Source organism: Bos taurus, chromosome Y (assembly GCF_002263795.3).
Source record: "Bos taurus isolate L1 Dominette 01449 registration number 42190680 breed Hereford chromosome Y, ARS-UCD2.0, whole genome shotgun sequence".
NCBI lineage: Eukaryota > Metazoa > Chordata > Mammalia > Artiodactyla > Bovidae > Bos > Bos taurus.
Window position 1 is genome coordinate 1,325,128 of NC_082638.1, and position 26,397 is coordinate 1,351,524.

Sequence of the window (26,397 nt, forward strand, 5' to 3'; positions counted from 1 at the left end):
ACAGGCATACATGTCCCCTGACTCTTGAATCCCACCTCTGAGTTTGTCTAACAGCTAATCTTTCAGCAGAAACTCTGCAGGCCAGAAGGGAATGGCAGGATATCTTTAAAGTACTGAAGTAAAAAAAAGTAATCTACAACCAAGATTACCTGGCAAGGATCTCATTCAACGTTGACGGGGAAGTCAAAAGGTTTACAGATAAGCAGACACTGAAAAGAGTTTAACACCAGCAAACCAGCTTTCCAGCAAATACTAAAGGGACTTCCATAGGGCAGTACCCACAGGAGGGAGGAAAGACCTACAAAAAAACCCGACCCAGAACGGTGAAGAATCCGCCAGGAGGAACATACGCGTGTCAATCACTGATTCTCCAGTGTCTGCAGAGAGTTAGGGTGAATTCCGCTTGTTCACCGCCCTTCCTTGAGCACGCGGCTAAAGTCAGGAGGGTTGCATTCCAGAGCTTGGAAGGTATTAGTCATCCCCAGACCGCGTAGCCAGAACATTGTGACCACTTCTTTTTCTCAGCGTCCCTCCCCTTCTCCCACCCACCACCCACACCCCACACCCCCACCCCACCCCCAGCCTTGTCTGATCGCGCTCTACCCCTTTGCAAACCGACCAGAAGCCTCGTGGTGGTGTGACCGCAAGGGCGCGGTGAACCTCATCAGGGATAGACAGACAGCAAGCAGATGCTGCTGCCTCTGGGGCGGGCGGGGAGGTGTGCAGATTTCTCTCTGCAGGTCGAGAATTCCAGTATTGCCCGTCACCATCTGCTGTGGCCGGCTATCTTGTCTTAGAGGTCAGTGCTCCATGGAGGATCAAGATGCCCTCATCTTGGGCACAGAATGAAGCCTTGCTGGACAAAGGGAGCCAGGGAGGTGAAGGCTTCAGTGCTCGAACAAGGGGTCACACAATGTAGGAGGAAGAGAAAGGGCCTGGGTGGATCTGAGACTGGGCGGGAGGGTCATAGGGGGTGAGGTCACGGGGATGGGGTGCTTGCCTGACCCATGGGGGCAGCCCCGACCCCACCCCACCCCTGCCACTGTGCTGAGGACTGAGTTAAGGACTGCTAGGCTTACTGGGGCTTCCCTGTTGGCTCAGCTGGTAAAGAATCTGCCTGCAATGCGGGAGACCCGGGTTCGATCCCTGGGTAAGGAAGATCCCCTGGAGGAGGGCGTGGCAACCCACTCCAGTCTTCTTGCCTGGAGAATCCCCATTGACAGAGGAGCCTGGCGGGCTACAGTCCATGGGGTTGCAAAAAGTTGGACACGACTAGAACGACTTAGCACAGCACTCAGGGCCTGGCTGGACTGAGCCAGCCCTTGGTAGATGGGATTGATGATTGATGGATGGACGATGGGTTATAGATTTATAGATGATGGACAGGATGCATGCCTAGCTAGACACATGATAGATAATAGATAAGGCCGGTAGATGGAATGATTATGCAGTTAGATGGATGGATGTGAGGATTGGACAGTTGGATGGATGGATGAATATAGATGGATAGATCTTGAAGTTTTCCAGTGGTCATGTATGGATGTGAGAGTTGGACTATAGAGAAAGCTGAGCACCGAAGAATTGATGCTTTTGAACTGTGGTGTTGGAGAAGACTCTTGAGAGCCCCTTGGACTGCAAGGAGATCCAACCAGTCCATTCTAAAGGAGATCAGCCCTGGGTCTCTTTTGGAACGACTGATGCTAAAGCTGAAACTCCAGTACTTTGGCCACCTCATGCAAAGAGTTGACTCATTGGAAAAGACCCTGATGCTGGGAAAGATTGAAGGTGGGATAAGAAGGGGACAACAGAGGATGAGATAGCTGGATGGCATCTGTGACTCGATGGACATGAGTTTGAGTAGACTCCGGGAGTTGGTGATGGACAGGGAGGCCTGGCGTGCTGCCGTCCATGGGGTCGCAAAGAACTAAACTGAGATCTTGAAAGTGAAAGTCGCTCAGTCGTGTCCGCCTCTTTGGGACCCCCATGGACTTTTCAGTCCAAGGAACTCCCCAGGCCAGAATCCTGGGAGTGGGTAGCTTTTCCCTTCTGCAGGGGATAGATCTTAGATGAATGATCACACATAAATGATACATAGATTATACATAAGGTGAATAGACCAGCCAAGACTCCTTATAAGCTTATCACCAGGCCGTGGCTTGTCATCTCTGCATTCCTACAAGATAAGGGGACTCAGGGCTGGGGAAGAAGGTGAGCGTTGCCTGGGGTGTGGACTGCGCACTCTGTCCGGCTGCAGGAAGCAAGCTTTCCTGTCCGCCTCTGCGAAGGCTGATGCTGGCTTTCCCCGAGATCTCACCTGCCCCCCAAAACTTCTCTCCAGCTTATGCTTCACCTCTGTAACCACTGATGGATCTAATCCATTGTAATCACGCCCGCGGCGTCTACACCATGCAGAAAGAGGGCTGAGCGCCGGAGAACAAAACTTGACCGCGGTGGTGCTAGAGAAGGGCTCTCTAAGAGGGGTCCCTCGGACAGCCAGGAGATGCCGCCATGGAGGTGGTTCGGTGTCCCGCGCCCACGGGGAGACTGATCATTGCTGTGACTCGGTGTTTATGGTCTTCCTGTCCTCCCGTTGGGGCGTGTCCAAGTATCACCCTGGTGGGACTCCAGAGAAGCTGGACCATGGCCTCGAGCTCGGTGCTGGGCACCCGGAGGCTCAGTGGTTATTAGGGGCACGGACTCATGGTTTTTGCGGCAGGTGAAGCCCCAGGTGGTGCCCCCCATGAGGAGCCCAGCATGCAGGCCTTGGGGACGCCCGGGGTCTCGGGAGGATGGGATGACGGAAGGAAGGAGACCAGCTGGCCGAGCGCGATGGGGAGGATGCTGGGTGATGATTCATGGCCCGTGTCCCCTCCGGGGCCTGCCTCGCCCCATCTGAGTCATGGGGTGCCCCCCCCCGTCCCCTCCTCCAGCATATCTGGAGGCTTGAGGGGGCACCGCCTGCAAACCACAGACGCTTCGAAGGCTTCCGGCCCAGGGGCTGGGGTCCTGCCACGCTCCGCAGCGAGCGAACCACCTTGAAGGTCTCTGCCTCCGAGGTCTGCAGCGGGCACTCGGCTTCTGGCCGTGTGGACAGTCCACCCCGCCTCCACGACCGCTGGGGTGGGGCTGGGGGTGGGTCTGTGTGTGGGCACCCCCCCCAACTCCCCGCCGAGGTGGGAGGCACTCAGGGGAGCCGTCAGCTTCTCGAAGTCGGGGTGGGGACACAGGAGGCAGCCTCTGGGGAGAGCGGGGCCCTGGTCATTGTGGAGACGCTGCCCAGGTGATGGGTAGAGAACCATCCCGGCTGGGTGGGTACCAGAGTCTGCAGTGAGGACCGCTAAGCAGGGAGGCAGTGTGTGCACAGCCACTCAGACAGAAGGCGCGTGCACTGGTTCAATACGTATTCACACACACACAGACACAGCACTTGTTCAATACGTATTCACGCGCGGGCACAGACACACACATATACGCACCCGTGAGAGTGTACCTGCAGAGCACACATATGCACACATATGCATCTGTCGCTCAGTCGTGTCCTGCTCTCTGCGACCCCGTGGACTATAACCCTGCCAGGCTCCTCTGTCCGTGGGATTCTCCAGGCAGGAACACTGGAGTGGGTCGCCCTGCCCTCCTCCAAGGGGGTCTTCCCGACCCAGGGATCGAGCCTGTGTCGCCTACGTTGGCAGACGGGTTCTTTACTGTCCGAGCCGCCTCGCAAGCCCCAGATGTAGGCGTGTGTGCGTCTGAGTCTTAAACTCCTTATTCATTGCGCCATCACCACTTCTGCCTTTTGGGAACCACAAGTTTCTTCTCTGTGTCTCTGAACGTGTTTTGGTTTTATAAATAGCCTCACTGGTATAATATTTTTTTACATCCTACACGTCAGTGATACATGATATCTGGCTTTCTCTGTCTGACTGACTTCACTGAGTATAATCGTCTCCAGGTCCACTCATGTGGCCGCAAATGACATTATTGCCTTCTTTTTTTACAAATAGGATCTGCCTGCCTGTTCTTATGGGAAGAAAAATCACACACAGAGACACACTGCCCCAAACTCTACACTTGCACATGTGCACACACCCAAACTGCACACATCGGCATAGGAAACCCCGCCTGTACACACACCACAAATCCACACACCCACACTGCACTTAGACACACACTTGGGCACACGCACAAGGCAAGCACACATACCTGTACGCATACACACATGCAAACAGCCCAAACCACACACCTACACACCAACCCCCGTGGGTCCCAAGTGAGTGAAAGTCGCTCAGTCGTGTCTGACTCTTCGCGACCCCATGGACTGTAGTCCCGCCAGGCTCCTCCGTCCGTGGGATTCTCCAGGCAAGAATACTGGAGTGTTGCCATGCCCTCTTCCTGATACAGGGATGGAACCCAGGTCTCCTGCATTGCAGGCAGATTCTTTACCATCTGAGCCACCAGGGAAGCCCAAGCCACTCTGTAAATGGGCACAGACACTCACACACACACACACACACACACTCAGTCACTCAACACACACAGCTGCACGCCCGTCCACATACACACAAGAGAGGGAGGGGGTTCTAGTCTTTCTGTGTGACATTCCACAGGACGGAACATATCGTGACCGTCTGGAGCTTCCCGGGGATGAAGGCAGCTTGTTAGATGCCCGGCAGTTCCTGAGGTTGGGGGAGCTGTGTGTTATCTTTGATTTGAGCACGTTTGCAAAGACCCTGAAGCTGGGAAAGATTGAAGGCGGGAGGAGAAGGGGGCGACGGAGGATGAGATGGTTGGATGGCATCACCGACGCGATGGACATGAGTTTGGGTAAACTCTGGCAGTTGGTGATGGACAGGGAGGCCTGGCGTGCTGCTGTCCATGGGGTCGCAAAGAGTTGGACACGACTGAGCGACTGGACTGAGCGGAACAGTGATCCTTTAGTCGGCCACCATTGTCCTTTCTGCTGACCGGACACTCAGCAGAATTCCCTTTGCTTTTCTTCAATTCATCATTAATTGGGAATAGAAATAGTATTGACATCGTTTCAATAAAGCAGTCAGCAACTGGATCGAAGAACCGTGGAATAAAGGCAGTTTCCGCCTTCTCGGCAGCAGTTAAGAAAGAAAAGGAAAAGTTATGCTTTCCTGGATCGTCTGGTGTTTCTACAGGAAGTACGTTTGGGTTGTTTAGTTATGGATAGGTTGCTATTCGAAGGGTTTTCCTCTCCACGTTTTCTCCGTCGTGTGTTGGAAACTGGGCTTCTCCGGTAACTCAGGCGGTGAAGAATCCACCTGCCAATGCAGGAGACGCGGGTTGGATCCCTGGGGCGTGAAGAACCCCCTGGAGAAGGGAATGGGTACCCAGCTCAGTCCTGGAAGTTGTTCCTTGTCGGTTTCGAAAGACCTGCTTTTTTTAGAATAACTCACGTGCAGAATTATCCTGGTTTCCTGCTAGTTTAGTTGTTGCTAAACACTGAGATCGTCGACAGTCTAAAAGATAAGCTGACATGTTCTTACTTTTAGGCTTGAGGGTGAATATTGCAAAAGAGAACTCAACACGTGATCCACCTTCCAAAACCATGCCCCTTTTTTTATTGTTTTCTTAAATTCCCAATTTAATTTTTAGTAACTAACTGGACTCTTTTTTTTTTTTTTTTTCCAGAGGATTTCGATTTATCACACGCCCTTGATGGTAAGTAATATTGCAAGCATTTTATAGACTTGGAACATAGTAAATCTTTTGAAACACGTCTTAATGGCGATCACCAGACTCACAATTGTTGAGGAAAATGGAGATGCTCTCATCGGGATACGTTAATCCTTTTTTTGGTGCAGTAACTTCCATACTCCGTGGAGGTCAGGAGGCCACACAGGATTGCCAGGCGCTTGGAGAAGTGGGTGGTCCCCCGTGGGCTGGTCCTCGCTGAGCTGATTTCCTGTGGACTGATCTCTCATGGGCTGATTCCCTGTGGACTGGTCCCCCGTGGGCTGGTTTTCTATGGGCTGGTCTCCGGTGGGCTCATCCCTCGTGGGCTGATTTTCCGTGGACTGGCCCCACCGTGGGCTGGTTTCCTGGGGGCTGGTCCCTCGTGGGCTGGTTTTCCGTGGGCTGATTCCCTGTGGACTGGTCCCTCATGGGCTGGTTTTCCATGGGCTTGTTTCCTGTGGGCTTGTCCTTTGTGGGCTGGTTTTCCGTGGACTGGTCTCCTGGGGGCTGGTCCCTCGTGGGCTGGTTTTCCGTGGACTGGACCCCCGTGGGCTGGTCTGTGGGCTTGTCCCTTGTGGGCTGGTTTTCCGTGGACTGGTCCCCCATGGGCTGGTTTTCCGTGGGCTGTTTCCTGTGGGCTTGTCCTTCGTAGGCTGGTTTTCCGTGGACTGGTCTCCTGTGGGCTTGTCCCCCGTGGGCTGGTTTCCTGTGGACTGGTCCCTCGTGGGCTGGTTTCCTGTGGACTGGTCCCTCGTGGGCTGGTTTTCCAGCGACTGGTTCCCTGTGGGCTGGTCTCCCATGGGCTTGTCCCCCGTGGGCTGGTTTCCTGGGGGCTGGTCCTCTGTGGGATGATTTCTCATGGGCTGATTTCCCATCAACTGGTCTCCTATAGGCTGATCTGTCCTGGTGGCTTCCCATGGCCTGGTCTCTTGTGGGCTGGACTTTTGTGAGCTGGTCTTCTGTGGTCTGGTCTCCCGTGGGCTGGTCCCCCGTGGGCTGCTCCCCCAGGGTCACACTGACTCCATATCTCATCCTGTGGCTGCATCTCACCATCTCCGTCTCCTCTCACGCGGCCACTTGGCATCAGCACCTCTGTGTCTCCCAGTCTCCTTTTCATAAGGGCCCTCGTCTATAAGGGTCTGTGCTAACGCACTGTGACCACCCCCCACCACCAACATTACTTGCAAAGACCCTGTTTGTAAAGGTCAGATTCTGAGGCTCCCGTTGAATTTGGGGGCCCAGGATCCATCCCAGGACATCTTTTTTTAACTCCTGGGGTCCGATGCGGAGGCCTCAGTGAAACCCATGAGAGCAGCAGCGTTCCCAAAAGCCAACGGTTGTGGGTGGGGGGATAGTCTTATTCTTGATGGTGGAAGCCTTCTCCTGCTTGGCTGCTGGGAAGAGATGCCCTGGAGGTGTCCATGGTCCAGATGATCTCAGCCCCACTCTGCCTTGGTGCCCAGAGGGTCAGCCTCGGTGGGAGTCCCAGGTGGCCAAAAGATTGCTCTGCCTAAGAAACACGAACAGCCTTTTAGCCAGGGGTTGCTAAAGGCTGCTCCCCTGCTCCTGCAAAGGCCCCGAGCTCTGCCCCGTGTCCTGCTGCTAAACAGCTGTTCTCCGGGCTTCCTCTTTTACTCCTTGGCCGCTGGCTGAGCTGTCTGGAAAACATGATGCTTCAGACATTTTCTGACTCTTTTTTTTTTTTCTTCTCTTAAATGTATTTATTTGGCTCCTCTGGGTCCTTGTGGCTGAGCGTGGACTTTCTCTAGTTTTGGCGAGTGGGGGTTACTCTCTCATTGGGGTACACGGGCTTCTCATTGTGGAGGCTCCGCTTGTTACAGAGGAAGGGCTCTAGGCCGTGCAGGATTCAAGAGTTGGATCTTGAATTGATTCAAGAGTTGTGGGAGCGTGGGCTTACTGGCCTTGTGGGATCTTCCCGGATCAGAGGTTGAATCCGTGTCCCCTGCGTTAGCAGGGGGATCCTTAAGCCCTGGATCCACCAACGGAAGACCCCCCTCTCTGACTCTTTTTAAGGAAACAGGAGTGCGTGGAGGGCTGAGTGTGTTTCCCAGCCGCCAGGTTTCTGACTGAAATGTCTTTTCTCTCCCACAGATGACAAGAAACCCACTGTTACACCAAAACCAGCACCCGGTAAGAAGCAGAGGTGCTCAGCGTCCATAAACACAGCACAGTCGTGCACCCCACTTTCGCCAGGATCTGGGGGAGATGCAGACGGCTAGATGCCCGCAATGGATACGGCCTGGTTTTTATTTGAACCATGCTGTGAGGTCTCACGTCCAGCAGTGGCCGTAAGCGAGCAGACGCTGACACTTTGGCGAGGTGCTCTGGGGGTCCCGTGGGAAGCGTCTCTTTATGCCGAGTGTCTCTTACTGGGTTTCAATACTCATCTCTTGGGAGGAGCAATTTTAGAAGCTGGGACCCTCTTATAACCCGTGAGCAGAGTCAGATCTCAGTGTCCACGAGGAGCATACCTGATGTCACTCACCCTTTCTGGAAAAATCTCAAGATTCAGGCCAATGACAGAACCGCGCAAGGATCAGATACAGTGGGGTGTGGGGGCGGCTTCCCAAGTGGCGCTGGTGGTAAAGAACCCGCCTGCCAATGCAGGAGACGTGAGAGACGCAGGTTCGAGCCGAGGGTCGGGAAGATCCCATGGTAGAGGGCATGGCAACCGACTCCAGTCCAGTATTCTTGCCTGAAGAATCCCACGGACAGAGGAGCCTGGTAGGGTACAGTCCATGGGGTCGCACGGAGGTGGACACAACTGAAGTGACTTAGTGCACACACGCACGCACGCACGCACGCATAGATTCACTGGGAGTTAGCCACCCAGCATGCAATTAATGCCCTAAGTTAACCGAGCTCTTATCGCCTATTTTAATATATATATGTATATATAATAGCTCAGTTTAATTATTGGGTTTCTCACCTGAAAAGGTGAAAGTGTTAGTTGCTCCGTCGTGTCTGGCTCTCTGCAAGCCCGTGAACTGTGTAGCCCGCCAGGCTCCTCCATCCGTGGGACTGTCCAGGCAAGAATGCTGGAGCGGGTTGCCATTGCCTTCTCCAGGGGATCTTCCTGACCCAGGGATCGAACCCGGGTCTCCCGCATTGTGGGCCACTTCTTTACCATCTGAGCTACCAGGGAAGTGTTGTTGAGTAAAGGATAGCGTTGCTCATATTACTGAGTTGGATCCACCCGCGTGTGCAGAACACGCTGGCTGAGTCACTGTTGAACAGCAGAAATGTGTACCATCACGAGCTCCCTGGAACGTTGATGGTGTTTCCTACTTATGACTCACGATGGCTCCGAACCTTGTGTTGGGTGGGCACAGAAGCTCTCCTGGGTGTGTCTCTGGGACTTGAGTCCTTAAGACAGAGAAGGCCACCTCTAAAATCTCCAACCCTCTAAAACGTCACATCATTTTATCGAGCACGCCTGGGTCAGCCGAATCACTTTTTCACTGGGTGTGAACCCGAATCAGGACACAGGTTTCTGCTGTTGTATTATAACATCTACGTTGCCGAAGTCACGGGCATCTTGGGAGAGTTGGTTTCAGGGTGGACAGTCGACAGGGAAAGAATCGTCTGCAGACAGAGGTCGGAATTCCAGCTCGGTCCATGGGGGCCATAATTGATTTATAGATACCCTTCATGATTTTGATCTTTCCTTTTGTTCTTTTCCTTGAAGAGAAGAAGGGTGTGAAAACGGTCAGGAGTTTGGTATTGCGGTTGATACAGACTGATACTCTGTACTATCTGCGTCGAAAGCCATTTTCTGCTCTTCATTTCATGCATTTTAAGTTCTGTTGACACAGTTTTTTTCTCCTTTAGGGAACGATGGCTTCGATTTAAACGATGCCATTGGTGGTGGAGGAAACGGTAAGTAGTCTTGTCTTTAATCTCCTGTGGGTCTAACCTGGTTATTTTATCATTTCAAGGAGGCTTTTTCTCTTCTAACTAAATCAAATGGGTTTGCACCCGGAAAAGCCTAAGGAAACGGTGTTGTTGTTTGTTGGTTTTGAGCTTTTGGCTTTTGTCTGCGTGTCTTCTTTTGATTTAGACCTCTGATGGTGTCTGAGGTGACATGAGAGAAAATGAAAACACCCTTGGCAGGGCTGGCCTCGTGGGTTCGTGGGGTCACGCCGAGTAGGTCTTCGATCCTTGGTCGAACGAATGCTGTGTGGCCGCTGAAAATGGTAGCATAGTTTGAGCAAGGACATGCAAAATGCATTCTCACTTTGGACTGGACCCCACAAATTCTGTAGTGGGCCCAGCCATCTCCTTTATTTGCTGCTGGAAGTTAAGTATTACAGCTGGATGCTGACGGACAGAAATCCGCAGCTGGCTGCGCGTACGTATCCCCACCATGACAAGGTGTCCCCGGCTCTGACAAAGGGCACACTTCCATTTCCCACAGTCCAGTTAACCATCTGTGTGCGAGTTCTTCCCAGATGGTACTTAGTGGTAAAGAACCCGCCTGCCTGTGCAGCAGACACAAGAGACGGGGGTTTGATCCCCGGGTCTGGGAGATTCACTGGAGGAGGGCGTGGCACCCTACTCCAGGGTCCTTGCCTGGAGAATCGCACGGACAGAGGAGCCTGGCGGGCCCCAGTCCATGGGGTCGCAGAGAGTTGGACACGACTGGAGTGACTTAGCACCCACTCGTGCAAACGCATGTTCTGTTTTTTTGACCTCAAAGTGCTCATAACTGCAACTGTCCTCTTTCACAGACCGAGTGTCACCCAACCCACCGAAGCCAAAACCTCAGCCAAAGCCCAAGCAGCCTGGCACTTCTGGTAAGACCGTGGGGCTCCTGTGGCTCCTGTATGTGTTTCAGAGTTCGGTGACCTCTGTGTCAGCTGAAAGGAGGTCATTCCAGAGTTAGCGTGATCCTACAGTGAACGCTCTGTGCAAGGGAATTCCAGTTTTCCAGTCCTGGAAAGCAGTATTCAAAAAGATTTTTCTTTTTTTGGATTTGATGTGTAGTTTGCTGATTTTACTTCCAAGATTGCAATGGAAATAAAAACGAGAAAAACAGTGTAAGATTTTAAATATAGAGAATCAATATGGGAAAACATGGGCTTCCCTAGAAGCTCAGCTGGTAAAGAATCTGTCTGCAATGCAAGAGACCCCAGTTCGATTACTGGATCTTAAAGATCCCCTAGAGAAGGGATAGGCTACCCGCCTCCAGTATTCCTGGGGTTCCCTGGTGGCTCCGATGGTGAAGAATCTGCCTGTAATGCGGGAGACCTGGGTTCCATTCCTGGGTCGGCACGATCCCCCGGAGGAGGGCGTGGCAGTCCACTCTAGTATTCTTGCGTGGAGAATCCCACAGACAGAGGAGCCACTCATCCGTACACACACACGAGCATGCACACACACGCATACACATCGATGGAAAGACGATCAAGTCTGCTGCTGTTGCTGGCAACATTCCAGAGAGCCTTCTCCACGTGTTCTTTTCGTATTCCCCGTTTCCCACTGAAACTCTGCATGGTCCAGTCCTGGAAACCCCTCTCTGTTGCGGGCAGCTTGCCCAGAGGATGGTGGATAATTTGAACAATGGAATTTGTATCATCACGGGCTCCCTGGGGCAGGAACACTTCCCCACTAGCATCTCATAATAACTCAGTAAGTTGGGTAGATGCACAAGCTCTCCCAGATGTGTCTGGGACTCGAAAAAGAGTCTTGAAGAAGGCAGCATCTGAAACCATCAGGAGTCTTTTATTTTATGGGCATAAAACATCCTTTTACGGAGCACAGCTGGGTCAGTTGAATCCCTCTTTCAGTGCGCACTAGCCCAGATTTGGCCACAGATATCCTGCTTACATTGTAACATCTGTATTGCGGAAGTCGTTGGCAACTTGGGAGGGTTGGTTATAGGGTGGACAGTCAATGGGAAAGAATTGTGTGCAGGCAGAATGTGGAATTCCAACTCGGCCCATGGGGCATAATGGATTTATAAGTTGCTTTCATTATTTTGATTTAGTTTTTCCTTTTATTTTTTCTTCTTGACCCGAGAAGAAGAATGTGAAAACGGTCGGAGTTTGGTTTTCCTATTGAGTCTTTGGTCAGACTGATACTCGATACTGTCTGTATAGAAAGTCATTTCTGGTCTTGATTTCACGCAGAACTTCAGTATTCATTCACTATCTTTCTCCTTTAGAGAATGAGAACTGGGATTTAAACGATGCCCTTGATGGTGGAGGAAATGGTAAGTAGGCTGTCTTAAATGTCCTACCTGTCTGAATTGATTATTTATCATTTCAAAGGAGTGCGTCTGTCTTAAAAACGTCGAATTAGTTTTCGCCAGGAAACCCTGAGGAATAGGTGTATGGTCTGTGTGCTTGAGTTTTTGGCTTTTATCTGTACGCCTACTTTTGTTTTAGAACTCTTAGAGTCTTTGGGGTGTATAAGGCACTTTGAATACCATTGGTAGGGCTGGGCCTCACAGGCATGTGTGAACACACAGGACCCCACGCTCACGAGGGCCTGTGTTTTGGTTTGAACAAACAGAGGCCACGCTTTCATTTCTCACGGTAATTCCTGGTACAGTCTGGAGCAAGGACATGCAAAATGCATTTTTCACTTCGCACTGGACCCCCACACGTTCTGCAACTGGCCCAGCCATCTGCTTTATTTTCTATGGGAGATACACGAAGTGAAAGATGATAGCTGGATGCCGACGGACAGAAATCCACAGGTGGCTGTGTGTACGGGGATCCCCAGCACGACGAGGTGTCCCCGGCCGTGACAAAGGGCACACTTGCATTTCCCACTTAACTATCTGTATGCAACTGCTTCGAAGGTCGTGCTAGTGGTAAAAAAAAAAAAAAAAAAAAAGCAAACCTGCCTGCCAAGTCAGCAGACGTAAGAGACGTGGGTTTGATCTCCGGGTCGGGAAGATCCCCTGGAGGAGGGCATGGCAAGCCACTCCAGTATTCTTGCCCGGAGAATCCCCTGGACAGAGGAGCCTGGCGGGGCTACAGTCCACGGGGTCGCAGAAGAGTCGGACACGACTGAGTGACTCAGCACCCACACATGCAAACACATGTTCTGCTTTCTTGACCTCAGAGTGCTCACAAGTGCAACTGTCCTCTTTCGCAGGTGGCGGAGCGTCACCCGACTCACCAAAGTCAAAACCTCAGCCAGACCCCAATCAGCCTGAGTCTAACGGTGAGACCCTGGGGCTCCTGTGGTTCCTTATGTGTGTTTCAGGCTTCGGTGATCCCTGTGTCGGCCGAAAGGAAGTCATTCCAGGGGTGGCGTGATCGTACAGTGAACGCTCAGTGCAAGGGAATTCCAGTTTTCCAGTCCTGGAAAGCAGTATGCAAAAAGATATTTTTGTTTTGTTTTGTTTTGGATTTGATGTTTAGTTTGCTGACTTGACTTACCAGGTTTTAATGAAAGCTCAGAAGTATTCAATGGGATTTTTAATACCGAGAATCAATCTGGAGAAAGATGAGGTTCAGTAAAAGCTCTTTGTTTTTCCTTGATGCTTTCTGCTTTTTCTCACCCATCTTCGTGTTCTCAGAGTCATTAGACTGCCATCAGTTTTCTGAGTTGAAGAGCTGTTGAAACTTCCCATTTTGAGTGGACTTTTTTTGTTCATTGAAATATATTATTTGTTTGTATACTTTGTACATTTATGTATTTGTTTGATGGCATCACCGACTCAGTGGATGTTGAGTTTGAGTAAACTCTGCGAGATGCTGATGGACAGGGAGGCCTGGCGTGGTGCAGTCCGTGGGGTCGCAAAGAGTCAGTCAAGACTGAGTGACTGGCTGAACTGATTTATTTGTTTAATTTTTCATACGGAAAAATAGGAATAGCGTCCATCTTCTAACACAGTGAAGGTGATTATTCTATAGTATTTTATATCAGTTTAAATGCAAGCAATGTTAAGTGAAACTGTCGGTCTTTAAGTCATACTGCGTCATAATGTTGCTCAGCCGCCAAGTCGTGTCCGGCTCTCCGTGACCCCGTGGACTGCAGCACGCCAGGCCTCCCTGTCCATCACCGACTCCCGGAGCTTACTCAAACTCAGGTCCATCGAGTCGGTGATGCCATCCAGCCATCTCATCCTCTGTCGTTCCCTTCTCCTCCTGCATTCAGTGTTTCCAAGCATCCGAGTCTTTTCCAGTGAGTCGGGTCTTTGTATCAGGTGGCCAAAGTATTGGAGTTTCAGCTTTAGCATCAGTCCTTCCAGTGAACACCCAGGACTGATCTCCTTTAGAATGGACTGGTTGGATCTCCTTGCAGTCCAAGGGACTGTCAAGAGTCTTCTCCAGCACTACAGTTCAAAAGCATCCATTCTTCGGTGCTCAGCTTTCTTGATGGTCCAACTCTCACATCCATACATGACTACTGGAAAAACCATGGCTTTGAGTATACAGATCTTTGTCCGCAAAGTGATGTTTGCTTTTTAATACGCTGTTTAAGCTTGTCACAGACTTCCTTCCATATCGTCAGACTTTTCCCTAACTAGTTCCAGGAGCATTTTCTGATGTTATTTACAAGTTTTAATCGTATGAATTTTCTTGGCAGTTAGATAGGATCACACCTGATGCCTAATTCTGAAGATGGTGTGTGTCTTCTGATCGTTTAGAATGATGGGTCTGCTAGTTTATGATAGTTTAGAACGTGGGTCCCAGGGGGTCAGCCTGGGGGTAGGAGGCGGCCTCTTAGGAGGGTGGGGTGGGCTGGGGGGCGCTCAGCACTGCCGAAGAGCCCACGTGATGGGGGAGAATCAACCAGGCTGGGGGGTACCTGGACACAGAGCTCAAAGCAGACAGACTGTGCACACACACTCAGGCTCAGATGCAAGGCACACGCGCCCAGGTACGTGTGCAGTGCTCGTTCAGTACATACTCATGCACGCAGACACACGTGTGCACTCGTGAGCACTTGCCCGCACCACTCGTGCACTAGCACACTGAACATGTGTGCACTCACGCACCTCTGGGCACTGGTGCAGTATGCCCCTCTGCAGTGTGCATGCTCTGGGATGCACACACAGACATGTACACGTGCATATCCGTACACACACACGAGCGTGCACACACCCGTTAGCTGGAAAAACCTGCATGTGATGATCAAGTCTGTTGCTGTCGGTGGCAGCCTTCCAGAGAGCCTTCTCCACGTGTTCTTTCCGTATTCCCCGCTTTCCCACCCAAACTGGGCGTCGCCGAGTCCTGGAATCCCTCTGCTTTGGGCAGCTTGCCCAGAGGATGTTGTGTAAATCAAGCTGTGGAATTTGTACCGCAGCAACAATGTTTCCCGCTAGGGACTCCTATTAGCCGGGTGGGTGGATACATCACAAGCTCTGCTAGCTGTTGCTGGAACTTGAAAAGGCGTCCTCAAAACAAAGAAGGCAGCCTCTGAAACCATCAGCAGTGGTCGCATCGTTTCTGTCCAGCACGACGGGGTTTGTAACACCCACATCGCGGAAGTTGCCGGCAGCGTGGGAGAGGATGGTTATACGTTGGACAGTCAGAGGCAACAAATGCCCTGTAGGCGGAAGCTGACATTCTGGCTCAGTCCTCGGGGCCTAATTGATTTATAAATTACTTCCATTACTTTGGTTTGGCTTCCTCTAGGCGGGGCCACCAGCCCGCCCCCCTACCCCCACTCCGTGGTCTCACCCGTGAGCGTTCCCTCCTGCCCATCGCGGCGCTCTGTGCTTCTCCCCACAGAAGAATCGCCAGGCGTGATCCCGGGCATCGTGGGTGCTATCGTGGTGGCCTTGGGAGGAGCCATCTCCAGCTTCATCGCCTACCAGAAGAAAAAGCTGTGCTTCAAAGAGAACGGTGAGGGCGCTCACCGCCACCTCCTTTCCGTGGGGTCTGGGTACCGTATATTAAAAAAAAGCTAAAAGAGAAGCAGAGCTCCGGTTGGCACGAACCGTGGGGACAGTGGCTGAGAGTTCCTAACACGATAGAAAACCGGGATCTGACTTTGCCGCTTCGATTTGGGCGCTTCCTGCGTCTAGCCGTGTGAGCTTGTGCAAGTTACTAACCATGCCACTTTGGGAGGTTTTTATGTAACGAGGACAGGAGAGGCGATGGTCTGTGCTTTAGACTTTTGGTGATGCCCAGGTCACCTGGGCGGGTTTGATCCCTGGGTTGGAAAGATCCCAGAGAAGGGAATGGCAACCCACTCCAGTATTCTTGCCTGGAGAATCCCCATGGACTGGAGCATGGGGTCACAGAGAATCGGACGCGACTGAGCGACTCACACACCTCGTCGTCTTTAGGATAACAGCCATAGCCATGGGGCCACCATATTATTTTCTCAACCCAAGGGAATCACAGTGGAAACACCGGGCAAGTGGTCCCCTTTTTGCTGGAACCTGGTACCAGGGGGTACTCAAAACAGTTGGACGGCCCAGACAGTTTGTAGCGGGAATGTGGAGAATGCCACAGTCAGCAGTGTGGTGATGGGAACTCCATCACTGGCATTTGGGCCCTTGTCCTCAAGTCCTGTTAACTTGGGATTTGTGTTGATATCAGCGAACTCTACTGCTTTGAACACAACTGACCTTTGTGGGTCTCTGGAAGTTCTTGTCTAGGTCTTGCTTTCAGAACCACTAGAGGAGCGGGTCGTGATATGGTTTATGGGCAGCCCCGTGGGCTGTGGTTACCCCTCTTCCCGGGAGGAGACTTGAGGTATTTGAACTTCTCATCCTATGTAAGATCCTGAGTCTTTACTCAGCCGTCTGCCAACTGATGTTGTCTGCCTAAGGGCCTGCCTCCTGAGGGATCTTGGGAAACTCCCAAGGAGACTTGAGTTGATGCTGACGGAGGCACAGTCACCCCCGAGGGTTGGGGTTTGACCCTCCGTCTTCCAGCATTTCAGGCCCGCAGACACGGTTTGTAGCCCAAAATTGACAGTCTGACGCGGGCATTTGGATGCGGAAATCTAAAGTAAGCGGCTCTTTTTATAGCCCTCTGTTTGCCAGAGGAGGGTAAGGGTTGCCTGATGGCATCTTATTTCCCATGTGGGAGTGGGAGCCCTCCATCTGGCCGCTGTCAAGAAGGTGTGCTACGTTGGCAGAAGGGTGAGCATCCAGCAAAGCCCAAATGGACAGATGACCGAGTTCCAGGAGGTACTGGTAAAAGATCTACAGTTAGAATCTAGGTGAGGCTAGAGGGGAACAGAAGCCAAATATATAGATATTTTTTTTTCTTTTGTTTCTCCCGCTGCTGCTGCTGCTAAGTCACTTCAGTCGTGTCCGACTCTGTGCGACCCCATAGACGGCAGCCCACCAGGCTTCCCCATCCCTGGGATTCTCCAGGCAAGACACTGGAGTGGGTTGCCATTTCCTTCTCCTAGAACTAGCAAAAAGAGCTTCAAAGAGGAAGCCTTCGATGGAAGCGAAACAGTGTTTCCTCTTCCTTTTTTATTTTACTTGGCTGTAGGAGGTCGTGGTTTGGCGTGTAGGATCTAATTCCCTGGTCAGGGATTGAACCCAGGCGCCCTGCATTGGGAGGGCAGGGTCTTGGCCATGAGACCACCAGGGAAGTCCCGGTGTTTCTCTTCAATTACATTTTCCCCTTGTCTGAAGACGCTTAAACTCAGAGCTTGGCACTCAAGCGGGGAGACGAGGAAGGCGCTCCATAGGGAAAGTGACCACTGGGGTACGAGCCCCAGGCTTTTCTGAAAAAAAAAAACGGAATGTATGTGAGCAGCTGGCACACACACATTCTCATATGAACACCAGAGTCGAATGCAGAGCGGTGAGGCATCTTTCTGGCTCGGTGGGTAAGACGCTCCGCGTGGAACACAGGCCTTCCAGAACGAGTTTACTGCCTGTTACCAAGTTACGTGTATTTCATGAACCGTGATGGTATGGAAACGTCGAAACCCGGTCCATCGGGCGTGGGAAGACCCCAGGGGACCCTTTTTCGGCGTTCTCTGCACACGGGGCCGTTCTAGGAGAGTTGTCTTTTCTGGGGTGTTCCTTGTGAGTCGTGTGGCACCCACGTGGAGCTGCGAGTCTGTAGTTTCGGTTTTGGAAGGACGTGGCCACCACGGTGGGCCCTGGTGTGTGGCTGTTCTGTTGCTGGACGTGGTGGGTGGCTGACAGCTTGTTTGCTCACGGTGCATCTCCTGGCTGCTCCCTTGGTGCCCCTGGTAGCAGGGGATTCTGGAGGCTTGGGTGACAATGAGCCATGGGCACGTGCCCCCCCCATTCTCCCCTCTTGTCCTGGCCTCCTTCTTCCAGCCTTCCTCTGTCTGCCTACCGATCCGTCCTTTCTTCTTTCTCTGCATTGCTTCCTTTCTGTCTCTCCCTTTCTCCCTTCCTCTTGGTCTGTCTTCCTTTTTCTTTCTTTCTTTTCCTGCCTCCCCTCCCCGTCCCCCCACCATCCCCCTCCCCCTTAACCCCAGCATCCACTCCAGTGATGCTCTTGCCGTATCAACCCGTCTCCTTAACTTCTGAGCCCAGCAGACAGGCGTATCTCTTAACAGCTTGCTGCTACATGCACCTGTGGGCTCTTGCATCCGAAGCCAAGCTCTCAGACATTTATTTCCGGTTGATTCTGATTTTCTTTTTATTTTTTTTTTTCATTGTCCTTTTCCGGTCTTCCTTTGCAGATGAGTCGAAGATCTAGGGGACGCGTGGAGAATCCTGGGCAGGGGCGTGGAGATGATCCTTTCTGATCTGCATCTGTCTCGAAAAGCAAACCTTGTCTGTCCCTTTTTTTTTTTTTCCTCCTTGCTACTAAGACATTTCCCCAGGGATGTTTCTCCGTGACCCCGCTGGCTGTACTGTGAAGTCTCTATGTTTTCTGCCTTGTCGAAGCACAGAAGCTTGGGATGCTATATTCGAAGGCGCAGTTTGCCTTCGAATGTAGAAGAAGTGAAGACAAATGCAGACGTGGTCCCTTTTAAAGTGGAAACCGATCACCGGGGCTGGGGGGCTTCCGTGAACAAAAACGGCTTTGTCAATCACCTTCCATCCTTGCCCGTTGGGTGGACCATCCTGTCTGCAGAGACCCCCCTCCCCTCCCCGGGGCAAAGCCAGCCCTAAGGCATAGGATATGATCTTTCACACTAATGATGGAATTTGTAACTTTATGACTCCGTAGCGCCTGGATTTTTACAGCCCATTTCCATGAAGTGTTTTTTTTTTTTTTTCCCCCAACTCTTTCTCTAATTGGTTTTTGCCAATTACATGAATTTCACGGTTCTCAGTGAAAAAAGGAGAACCCACATGCTTAGGAATAACCTGAAAAATCTCACCATCCTCAATTGATTTTTTTAAAAGTTATTTTTAATTGGAAGATAATCACTTTACATTTTTCATGTTAGTATCTGCTGTACAGCAGTGTGAATCAGCCATATGTATACATATATTGCCTCCCTCTTTTTTTTTTTTTTTTTTATATTGCCTCCCTCTTGAGCCTCCCTCACACCCTCCCCTTAACCTCCTTCCCCACCCTGACTTAAAATTTCTGAAATGTCAGTGCAGAAGTCCACGACGGACAGGGTCTATGACCGCCTAGAATTCGTGCATCTTCGCACCCCTCCATAAACACGGAAGTCAACGCCGGATCTTTCTTTCCCTTTTTTCGCATCAGACCATCTCCTTCTTGCGTGTAAATACGAGTTTTCTTTTTCCAGCCTTGTGCTGAGGGTCAGGGTCGTGTCCCTTCCCAGGGTGGAACGGCCGGTACTGGTCTGGAGGCCGAGTTGCAGGATTTGGGATTAGTAACGGGGGGTGGCTTGAGAACCCCGCAACGGGGTGTCTCTCAATGCTCTTCTCGTGGGCCCGTCACCCTCTACCAGTCACCCTGATGGCTTTCACCCTGGTCATTCCCGCGGCCGTCTGTGTCTTTGAAGGGAGTAATCTTGGTTTTGATGAAATGAAGCCTGCGTCCTAGTTAGCATGCACGCACGATCTGTTGTTCAGCTGTGTCCAACTCTTTGTGACCTCATCAACTGTAACCCACCAGGCTCGTCTATCCACGGGGATTCTCCAGGCAACAATACTGGAGTGGGTTGCCTTTTCCTCCTCCAGGGGATCTTCCTGACCCACGGATCAAACCCACATCTCCTGCATTGCATTCGACTTAAACAAGCTTTATTGTTATTATTCACTTTCTTCCACCTTAACTATTTTAAAGAGTTTATTTTTAGTTGGAGGATAATTGCCTTACAATACTGCGTTGCTCTCTGCTGTACATCAACAAAGGCTTCCCTGGTGGCTCAGATGGTAAAGAATCTGCCTGCAATGCGGGAGACCTGGGTTCAATCCCTGGGTGGGGAAGATCCCCCCTGGAGAAGGAAATGGCAACCACTCCAGTATTCTTACCTGGAGAATCCCATGGACAGAGGAGCCTTGGCAGGACTACAGTCCATGGGGTCGCAAAGAGTCAGACTCGACTGAGCGACTAACACTATATGCATTAATATACGGTAGTTAGCTTTCTCTTTCTGTCTTACTTCACTCTGTATGGCAGAGTTCATCCACCTCATTTGAACCGACTCTGATACAAATAAATGTGTTTTGGCTGGGAATATCATGTGTGTTTTTTTGTTCGCTTTGCATTATATCGAAGCATCGTTGATTGACAGTGTTGTGTTGCCAAGTGACTCAGTCATATGTACGTTCCTCTGTTATATTTTATTTTTTGGTGCTGCTTTATCCCACGGTATTCAATAGACGCTCCCTGGGCTCTATAGTCTGACTTTGTTCTTCATTCATCTTGTATATAAGAGTTGGCATCTGCTGACCTCAAACTCCCAGGCTGTCCCTTCTCCATCCCCTCTCCCTCTCCTGTATTTCGAATTCTGTCTCCTCACACTTGAATTCAAAGGATGCTATGCTCACAGATCCTTTCTGGGGACGGTTGGGGGTGGGTGGCAAGCATGTTGATCCTCTTGGTGTTGATGTGTGTGTGCGAAATCGAGGAATAGAAATTTGGAAACAAAAAGACAGACTCAGAAAAGCAAAGGAGCAAACAGGCAGGAACCCCAACGAGGGGCCCTTCACACCATGATGACCGGGGCGGTTCCTCTGCTTTCCGGGAGGGGCAGGGTAGGCAGCTGAGTGGGGCGATGCCGATTCACCCTGAGAATGATGACGGGGTGTGTTGTCTTTGTATTCACTGCCGCCCCCCGCCCCAACTCGGGCCCGTTTTGTTCTTGCTTTCAGCCGAAGAAGGACAGGTGAATATGGAGAACCATCGCACCACCGCTGAGCCAGCAGGTGAGACAGGCTGGGAGTGTCATCCGCCATCATCACCAACTGTCATGCCCACCTGCGTCCCCACCATGGCTATTTCACCTCTTCCAACTGCTGCCCTGCCCTCCCACTCAGAGGGTGTTGGGGAGGGGAGGGCGCCTGGAGACGCCTTGAAAAGAAAAAAAAAATCTGTTCTTGTGTCTTTGTTCTCTGCAGTTCAACAGACTCTTCTGGAGAAATAAAGACGTTTGGCAGCCAAGTAACTCGCAGCGGGCTTGCAAGCTTGCCTGCCGAGCCGCTCCAGAGATGGGCTGGAGGAGCAGAGACGACCCACTGGGACCTCGCCCCGGCTTGTCCGTGCCTTCCCTCAAGTTGGATTCCTCGTTTTAACGCTGGGATGCTTTATTCCCCACTCCCCTCTCCACCACGTCCCCCTCCGCCGTGCTGGGTGGGTGAAACTTGACTTGTGGTGAGTTTTCCATCCACGGGAGTGGGAAATCACACTCGCCTTCTCCACGACCCTGAGGGGGTTTTCCCATGAGTGCAGGAACGTCCAACCGACTGAAATGCCAAGTCCCATCCAGGTTGCCAAGTTCCCGACCATCATCGTTCCTATGCCACCGAGATTCCCCGAGCAGAAACTCTGGACCATTTACAAACTGCCAGTAAATGGAATGTGTCTGAAACCTCTCCTGACCATTGACTCTTTAACGGAGTGGGCGTTAAGCCTCAAGCGAGTTTCCTCAAGAGTTCTTTCATTTCTCGTGAATTTTTTTTTTTTTCCCTACACCAGACTAATAAAAAGAAATTTTAGAAATCAAGTCCTATTTACGTAAATGTCTTGCCGGGAGGTGCCTTTTAAAGAAGGCTGTTGGAAATTTACTGACAGTAGTGACGTGGATTCCCAATTCCCTTTTCTGTAAGACGGAGATCACCCTAAGCACTAGCTCTTATTTCTGGCATTTGCTTTTGTCTTTTCTTTCCCTTCTTTGCTCACATTGGTGGTGGCGCTTTACTTGCTAAGTCGCGTCCGACTCTTTGCGGCCCCATGGACTGTAGCCCGCCAGGCTCCTCTGTCCATGGGATTTCGCAGGCAAGAATACCAGAGTGGGTTGCCATTTCCTCCTCCAGTTGATGACATCGTGGGGAAAATACTTGTTAGCAGCCCTTCTGCCCTGCGTCAGATTCTTTCTTGCGTCTTCCGTGTAGGTAAATGGCCAGGAATTTGTTTTTTATGATCTTTGTAACACATTTATCAGCCTCCACGGGAGAGCTTGGTTTAACTGGGGGGGCCACACTGTTTTGTGAGAGACAGTCTCCTGTATTTTCTAACATCTTAGAGTGTGGACTGAGTGCTTGCTCTTCTCTTGGCTATTAGCAATAACTTCTCCACCTTTAAAAGCAGTTCCTCCACTCACAACAAGGCATACGCCGCACGGCTTCCAAAATACAGGCTTTTATGTGCTGAGTTGGCCAAAACGTTCATTTGGTTTTAAGTAAAAATAAAAGACATGTTCGTTTTCATCTGCAGCTGCAGGGAGCAACGTGTTCGTTGAACGAACCTTTTGGCCAACCCCATACAAGGGCTTTGCTTGGGTTTTTGTGTTTATCTCGGAAAGCGTGGAAGCCTTGATGTTGCAGATGGGCTGGATCCCACCCATAGACTTCCCTCTCCAGAAATATGAGGTTGTTTCCCTAATTTTCTCGTAGCGCAGGCCTGCTCACATAAAGCTCTTAGGGTAGTTATCCAGGGTAGCAGCATTTACCCGAGTGAAGACGTAATCTCATTACTGATGATGGTGTGAAGAACCGTTGTGTGCCCCACATCAGTCAACGTGGATTCAAAGGTATGATGTCAGCACACCTGTGCGGGCGGCCCTCACAAACCACCCGACCTGGGAAGCGGCTGCCATCAAGGTATTGACTGGTCACTCTTGTCGCGTCCGACTCTCTGCAACCCCGTGGACTGTAGCCCCGCCTCGCTCCTCAGTCCATGGGATTCTCCAGGCAAGAATCCTGGAGTGGGTTGCCATTTCCTTCTCCGTGCAAAAGTTCCTTTGGGTTTTTCTGAAACATCTCACAAAAAGTTCAGAATTGACTTTTTGGCCAACCCCATATGGGTCATGAATTCTGGGTCTTTCCTGCTTGGAAGCTCAGAGAGACTCTTTCAGTTCTTTTGTGGGGTGGTTTGCAACTGAGCCATCTCCCTACTGAAGGCTCAACCCCCCTCTCTCCACGACCCCTCCTCCCGTCATTGTTGAAAAGCATTGGGAGTTTCCTTCTCAAGGTATTACCAGAGACCGCCACCAGTCTATTGAACTTGCTCTGTCTTGGACACTATGATAATTTTTGCATGTATGAAATGATTTTAAAAAATGAAGATTAAGTATTTACCATATCCATTCATCACTTCATATGAGGAATACCTGTGGCCCGGGTATGTATAAGGGTGGACATGACATCTCGGTTCTACAGGACAGAACACAAATAAATGTCTTCAGTCAATGGAAGGGGTCGACCAGTTGTCAAGAGCTGAGGCCTGGATTAATCAATACGCTTGGGTCCTCTTGCTAACTAGCTCAGGTCACCGGGTTACAAAGGGAGCAGAGAGTGTCCACATTCACCCCCAATGAGTCACCAGAGTCTGTGCTTTGATTTGCTTTATAAAAAAATGTGTAAAGTCTTTTTGTAACTCTATGAATAATGTCAACATTTTTGTAAGCATCACAATCATAGGATAAGCATAAACGTCTCATTAAACAACAGACTGGTGAAGTGGTTAGGTTTAGGAAATTGTGACTCATTCCTGAACCTCTACCTGTAAGAAAGAAGTCACCTAGGCTTTTATTATGGACGGTGTATGTACATGGTTGTAGATTCAGCTCAATGTCTTGTTGAGATTAAAATAGGACTTTATCAAAGGTGGGGCCTTTTGAAAAATTGAGTTTAAATTGGGTGGTTTGATGATTAAATGCTTGCGTAATGATTGCTTTTAAAACTCATTTAGGAAGTCCTGTATAAAGAAATCGCAGTCCAACAGGTTTTGAAATTGATGTCAAGATTTTATTTGAGGACATACCGGCAAAGGATTTGTTACAAGTCTTGGTCATAATGGATTTGATCAACCCGTGTAAACTGTGGTCAAGGTTTTGCTATGAGATGCTGCAGTGAATAGCTTTGGAAGCAGAGTTTTGTGGCTCCATGGAAGTGCAATGTGTGTGTTACATTAATGCCTGAAGTTGGCTTTGTGAGGGGGGAAAAAAAAAAGCATGTGTATATTTAATTTTTATGGACATTGCCCAAACACCCCCTACAGAAGTTCTGCAAATTCACGATACACCCCAGTGATGTCAGATTTGTTTCCCCACTGCTGAGCAAGCTTTCCGATCGGTGCCAGTGTCTGAAGAATGATATCCCGTCAACTGTATTTATGCTGCATTTATCTTAACACAAGTGAGATTGAGAATCTGTGTGCGGGAGACCCATTGACGTTCTGTTTTTGAAGGAAATGAATATGCTGTTTGCCTGTATGTGTTATTTTGTTATTGATTTGTAGGAACTCTTCACATATTAAAGGTTTGACTTGACATAAGTAGCAAATGTGCTTTTTCACTTTATGCCTCACCTTTTAACTCTGAAGTGATGTTTCCCCCATTCACATTTATTATTTTTGTGTAGTGAACTTGGTTTCTGGGCTTGTTGTCATACCTAGAAAAAGCACCAACCATACTGGTATTAGGGCTTCCCAGGTGGCGCGGGTGGTAAAGAACCCACTTGCCAATGAAGGAGACATAAGAGACCTGGGTTTCATCCCTGGGTCAGGAAGATCCCCTGGAGGAGGAAATGGCAACCCACTCCAGTGTCCTTGCCTGGAGCATCCCATGGACAGAGGAGCCTGGTGAGCTGCAGTCCATAGGGTCGTACAGAGTCGCACACGACTGAGTGACTCACACTGCCATCTGCGAGGATTTCCCAAGAGTCCTGTCTCAGCTCAACGCTTTCCTCTCCTGCCGCCCAGACCTGAGAACTGGTTCCTGCATCCGGCATTCTCTTGCCTGCGATATTCCCCAGGAACGGCCGGACGCACCGTTGTGCACTCACGGTCAGGCTCGGCTCTGGGCTTAGGCAGGCCCTCCTGGGGACCAAGGGCCACCTGCTGCTGAGTCTCCTGCTCTCATCACACGTCACCCTAGGTCCCTGTCCCTCCTTACGACCCACCTTCTCCCGAGCATGCCCTGAGCTCTACTGGCAGCAAGTTAATCTGGGGATGCTCCCCTGCCCACGTCACACCCTGGAGGCTCCTGGGAGCTCCCTAACGCACCCCATCTCCACCAGCGGGCTTCCAGGTCTCGGGGGTGCTAGCACGTCAGGAAGTCCCCGAACCTCCTGGCATACACAGCACCTCCCCCCTTAACCGAGCATATCTTTCCCATCTGAGACCCCACGCTTCCTCCAAGTCAGCCTGGAGGGGGCTTGCAGCAGATGCGTTTGGGGAATTTTTTTTAATTTTAAATTCCCCCTGCTGTCCCTCCTTCCAGCCCACTTCATGGGGCCTGATGCTGCTCTGCACACCCCTCGGTGGATGTGGGTCCTCCTCCGACATACTTGGGGTGGGACAGTGGTGGGTGGGAGCGTGGTGGTGGGGGGGTCCTCCCTGCCACTTGGTGCGCTGGCCAAGCCCAACCTCGAAGCCAGAGCTGGCTTGTCGGTCTCCCGTCTGATGGCTTTCGCAGTGTCGTGCAACCAGGGCCTCTGTCTGGTTTGAAGGAATTTCTTCTGAAGCCCGGAGGATGCTCCAGCAAGAATACTGGAGTAGGTTGCCATGGCCTCCTCCAGGGGCATCTTCCACACCCAGGGATCGAACCCGCGTCTCTTATATGTTTTCTGCATTGCCAGACGGGTGGCTCAGATGGTAAAGCGTCTGCCTGCAAGGCAGGAGACCTGGGTTCAATCCCTTGGTCGGGAAGATCTCCTGGAGGAGGAAATGGCAACCCACTCCAGTACGCTTGCCTGGAAAATCCTATGGACGGAGGAACCTGGCGGGCTACAGTCCATAGGGTCACAAAGAGTCGGACGCGACTGAGCGACTTCACTTCACTTCCACCTGGGCAGGCAGGCGGGGCAGAGCAGTTAATTCTTTGCCAAATCACGTCCGAGACCCATTGAGTCGCTCTTCCGAGGTAACAAAACAGTGATGGCCGTGTTCACCTCATCTGATGCCCGTGCTTCGACTTGAAAATCCTCAAAATCGTCTGCCTCTCCGTGACCACCAGACTACCTGGTTTTGGGTTCCCAGAGTCGCTCTCAAAGAGAATGCATTTTTCTTTTTTTCCCCCTGCAGGTCAGCGACAAGGTCCTAATATAGACCACAAGGAACTACATTCAGTAAAATAATGTAGGATGGGAAAGAATCTGGGAAAGAATATAAACATACTTGTATAACTGAATCACTTTGCTGCACGCCTGAAATTAAAACCACATTGTCA

The 26,397-nt window shown here is 50.9% G+C and overlaps 1 protein-coding gene across 1 annotated transcript in view; it reads left to right on the forward strand.

Annotated features, from left to right (window-relative positions):
• CD99 (CD99 molecule) overlaps nt 1-24,506 on the forward strand; it is a 30,255-nt gene extending 5,749 nt beyond the window's left edge. The window contains 9 exon segments of the mRNA NM_001244214.1: nt 5,656-5,685; nt 7,813-7,851; nt 9,553-9,600; nt 10,452-10,517; nt 11,888-11,935; nt 12,829-12,897; nt 15,417-15,530; nt 20,882-20,935; nt 21,128-24,506. Of these exon segments, the coding sequence (NP_001231143.1) occupies nt 5,656-5,685; nt 7,813-7,851; nt 9,553-9,600; nt 10,452-10,517; nt 11,888-11,935; nt 12,829-12,897; nt 15,417-15,530; nt 20,882-20,935; nt 21,128-21,153 (494 nt within the window). The 3' untranslated portion in view covers nt 21,154-24,506.
• Nucleotides 24,507-26,397: the final 1,891 nt, after the last annotated feature.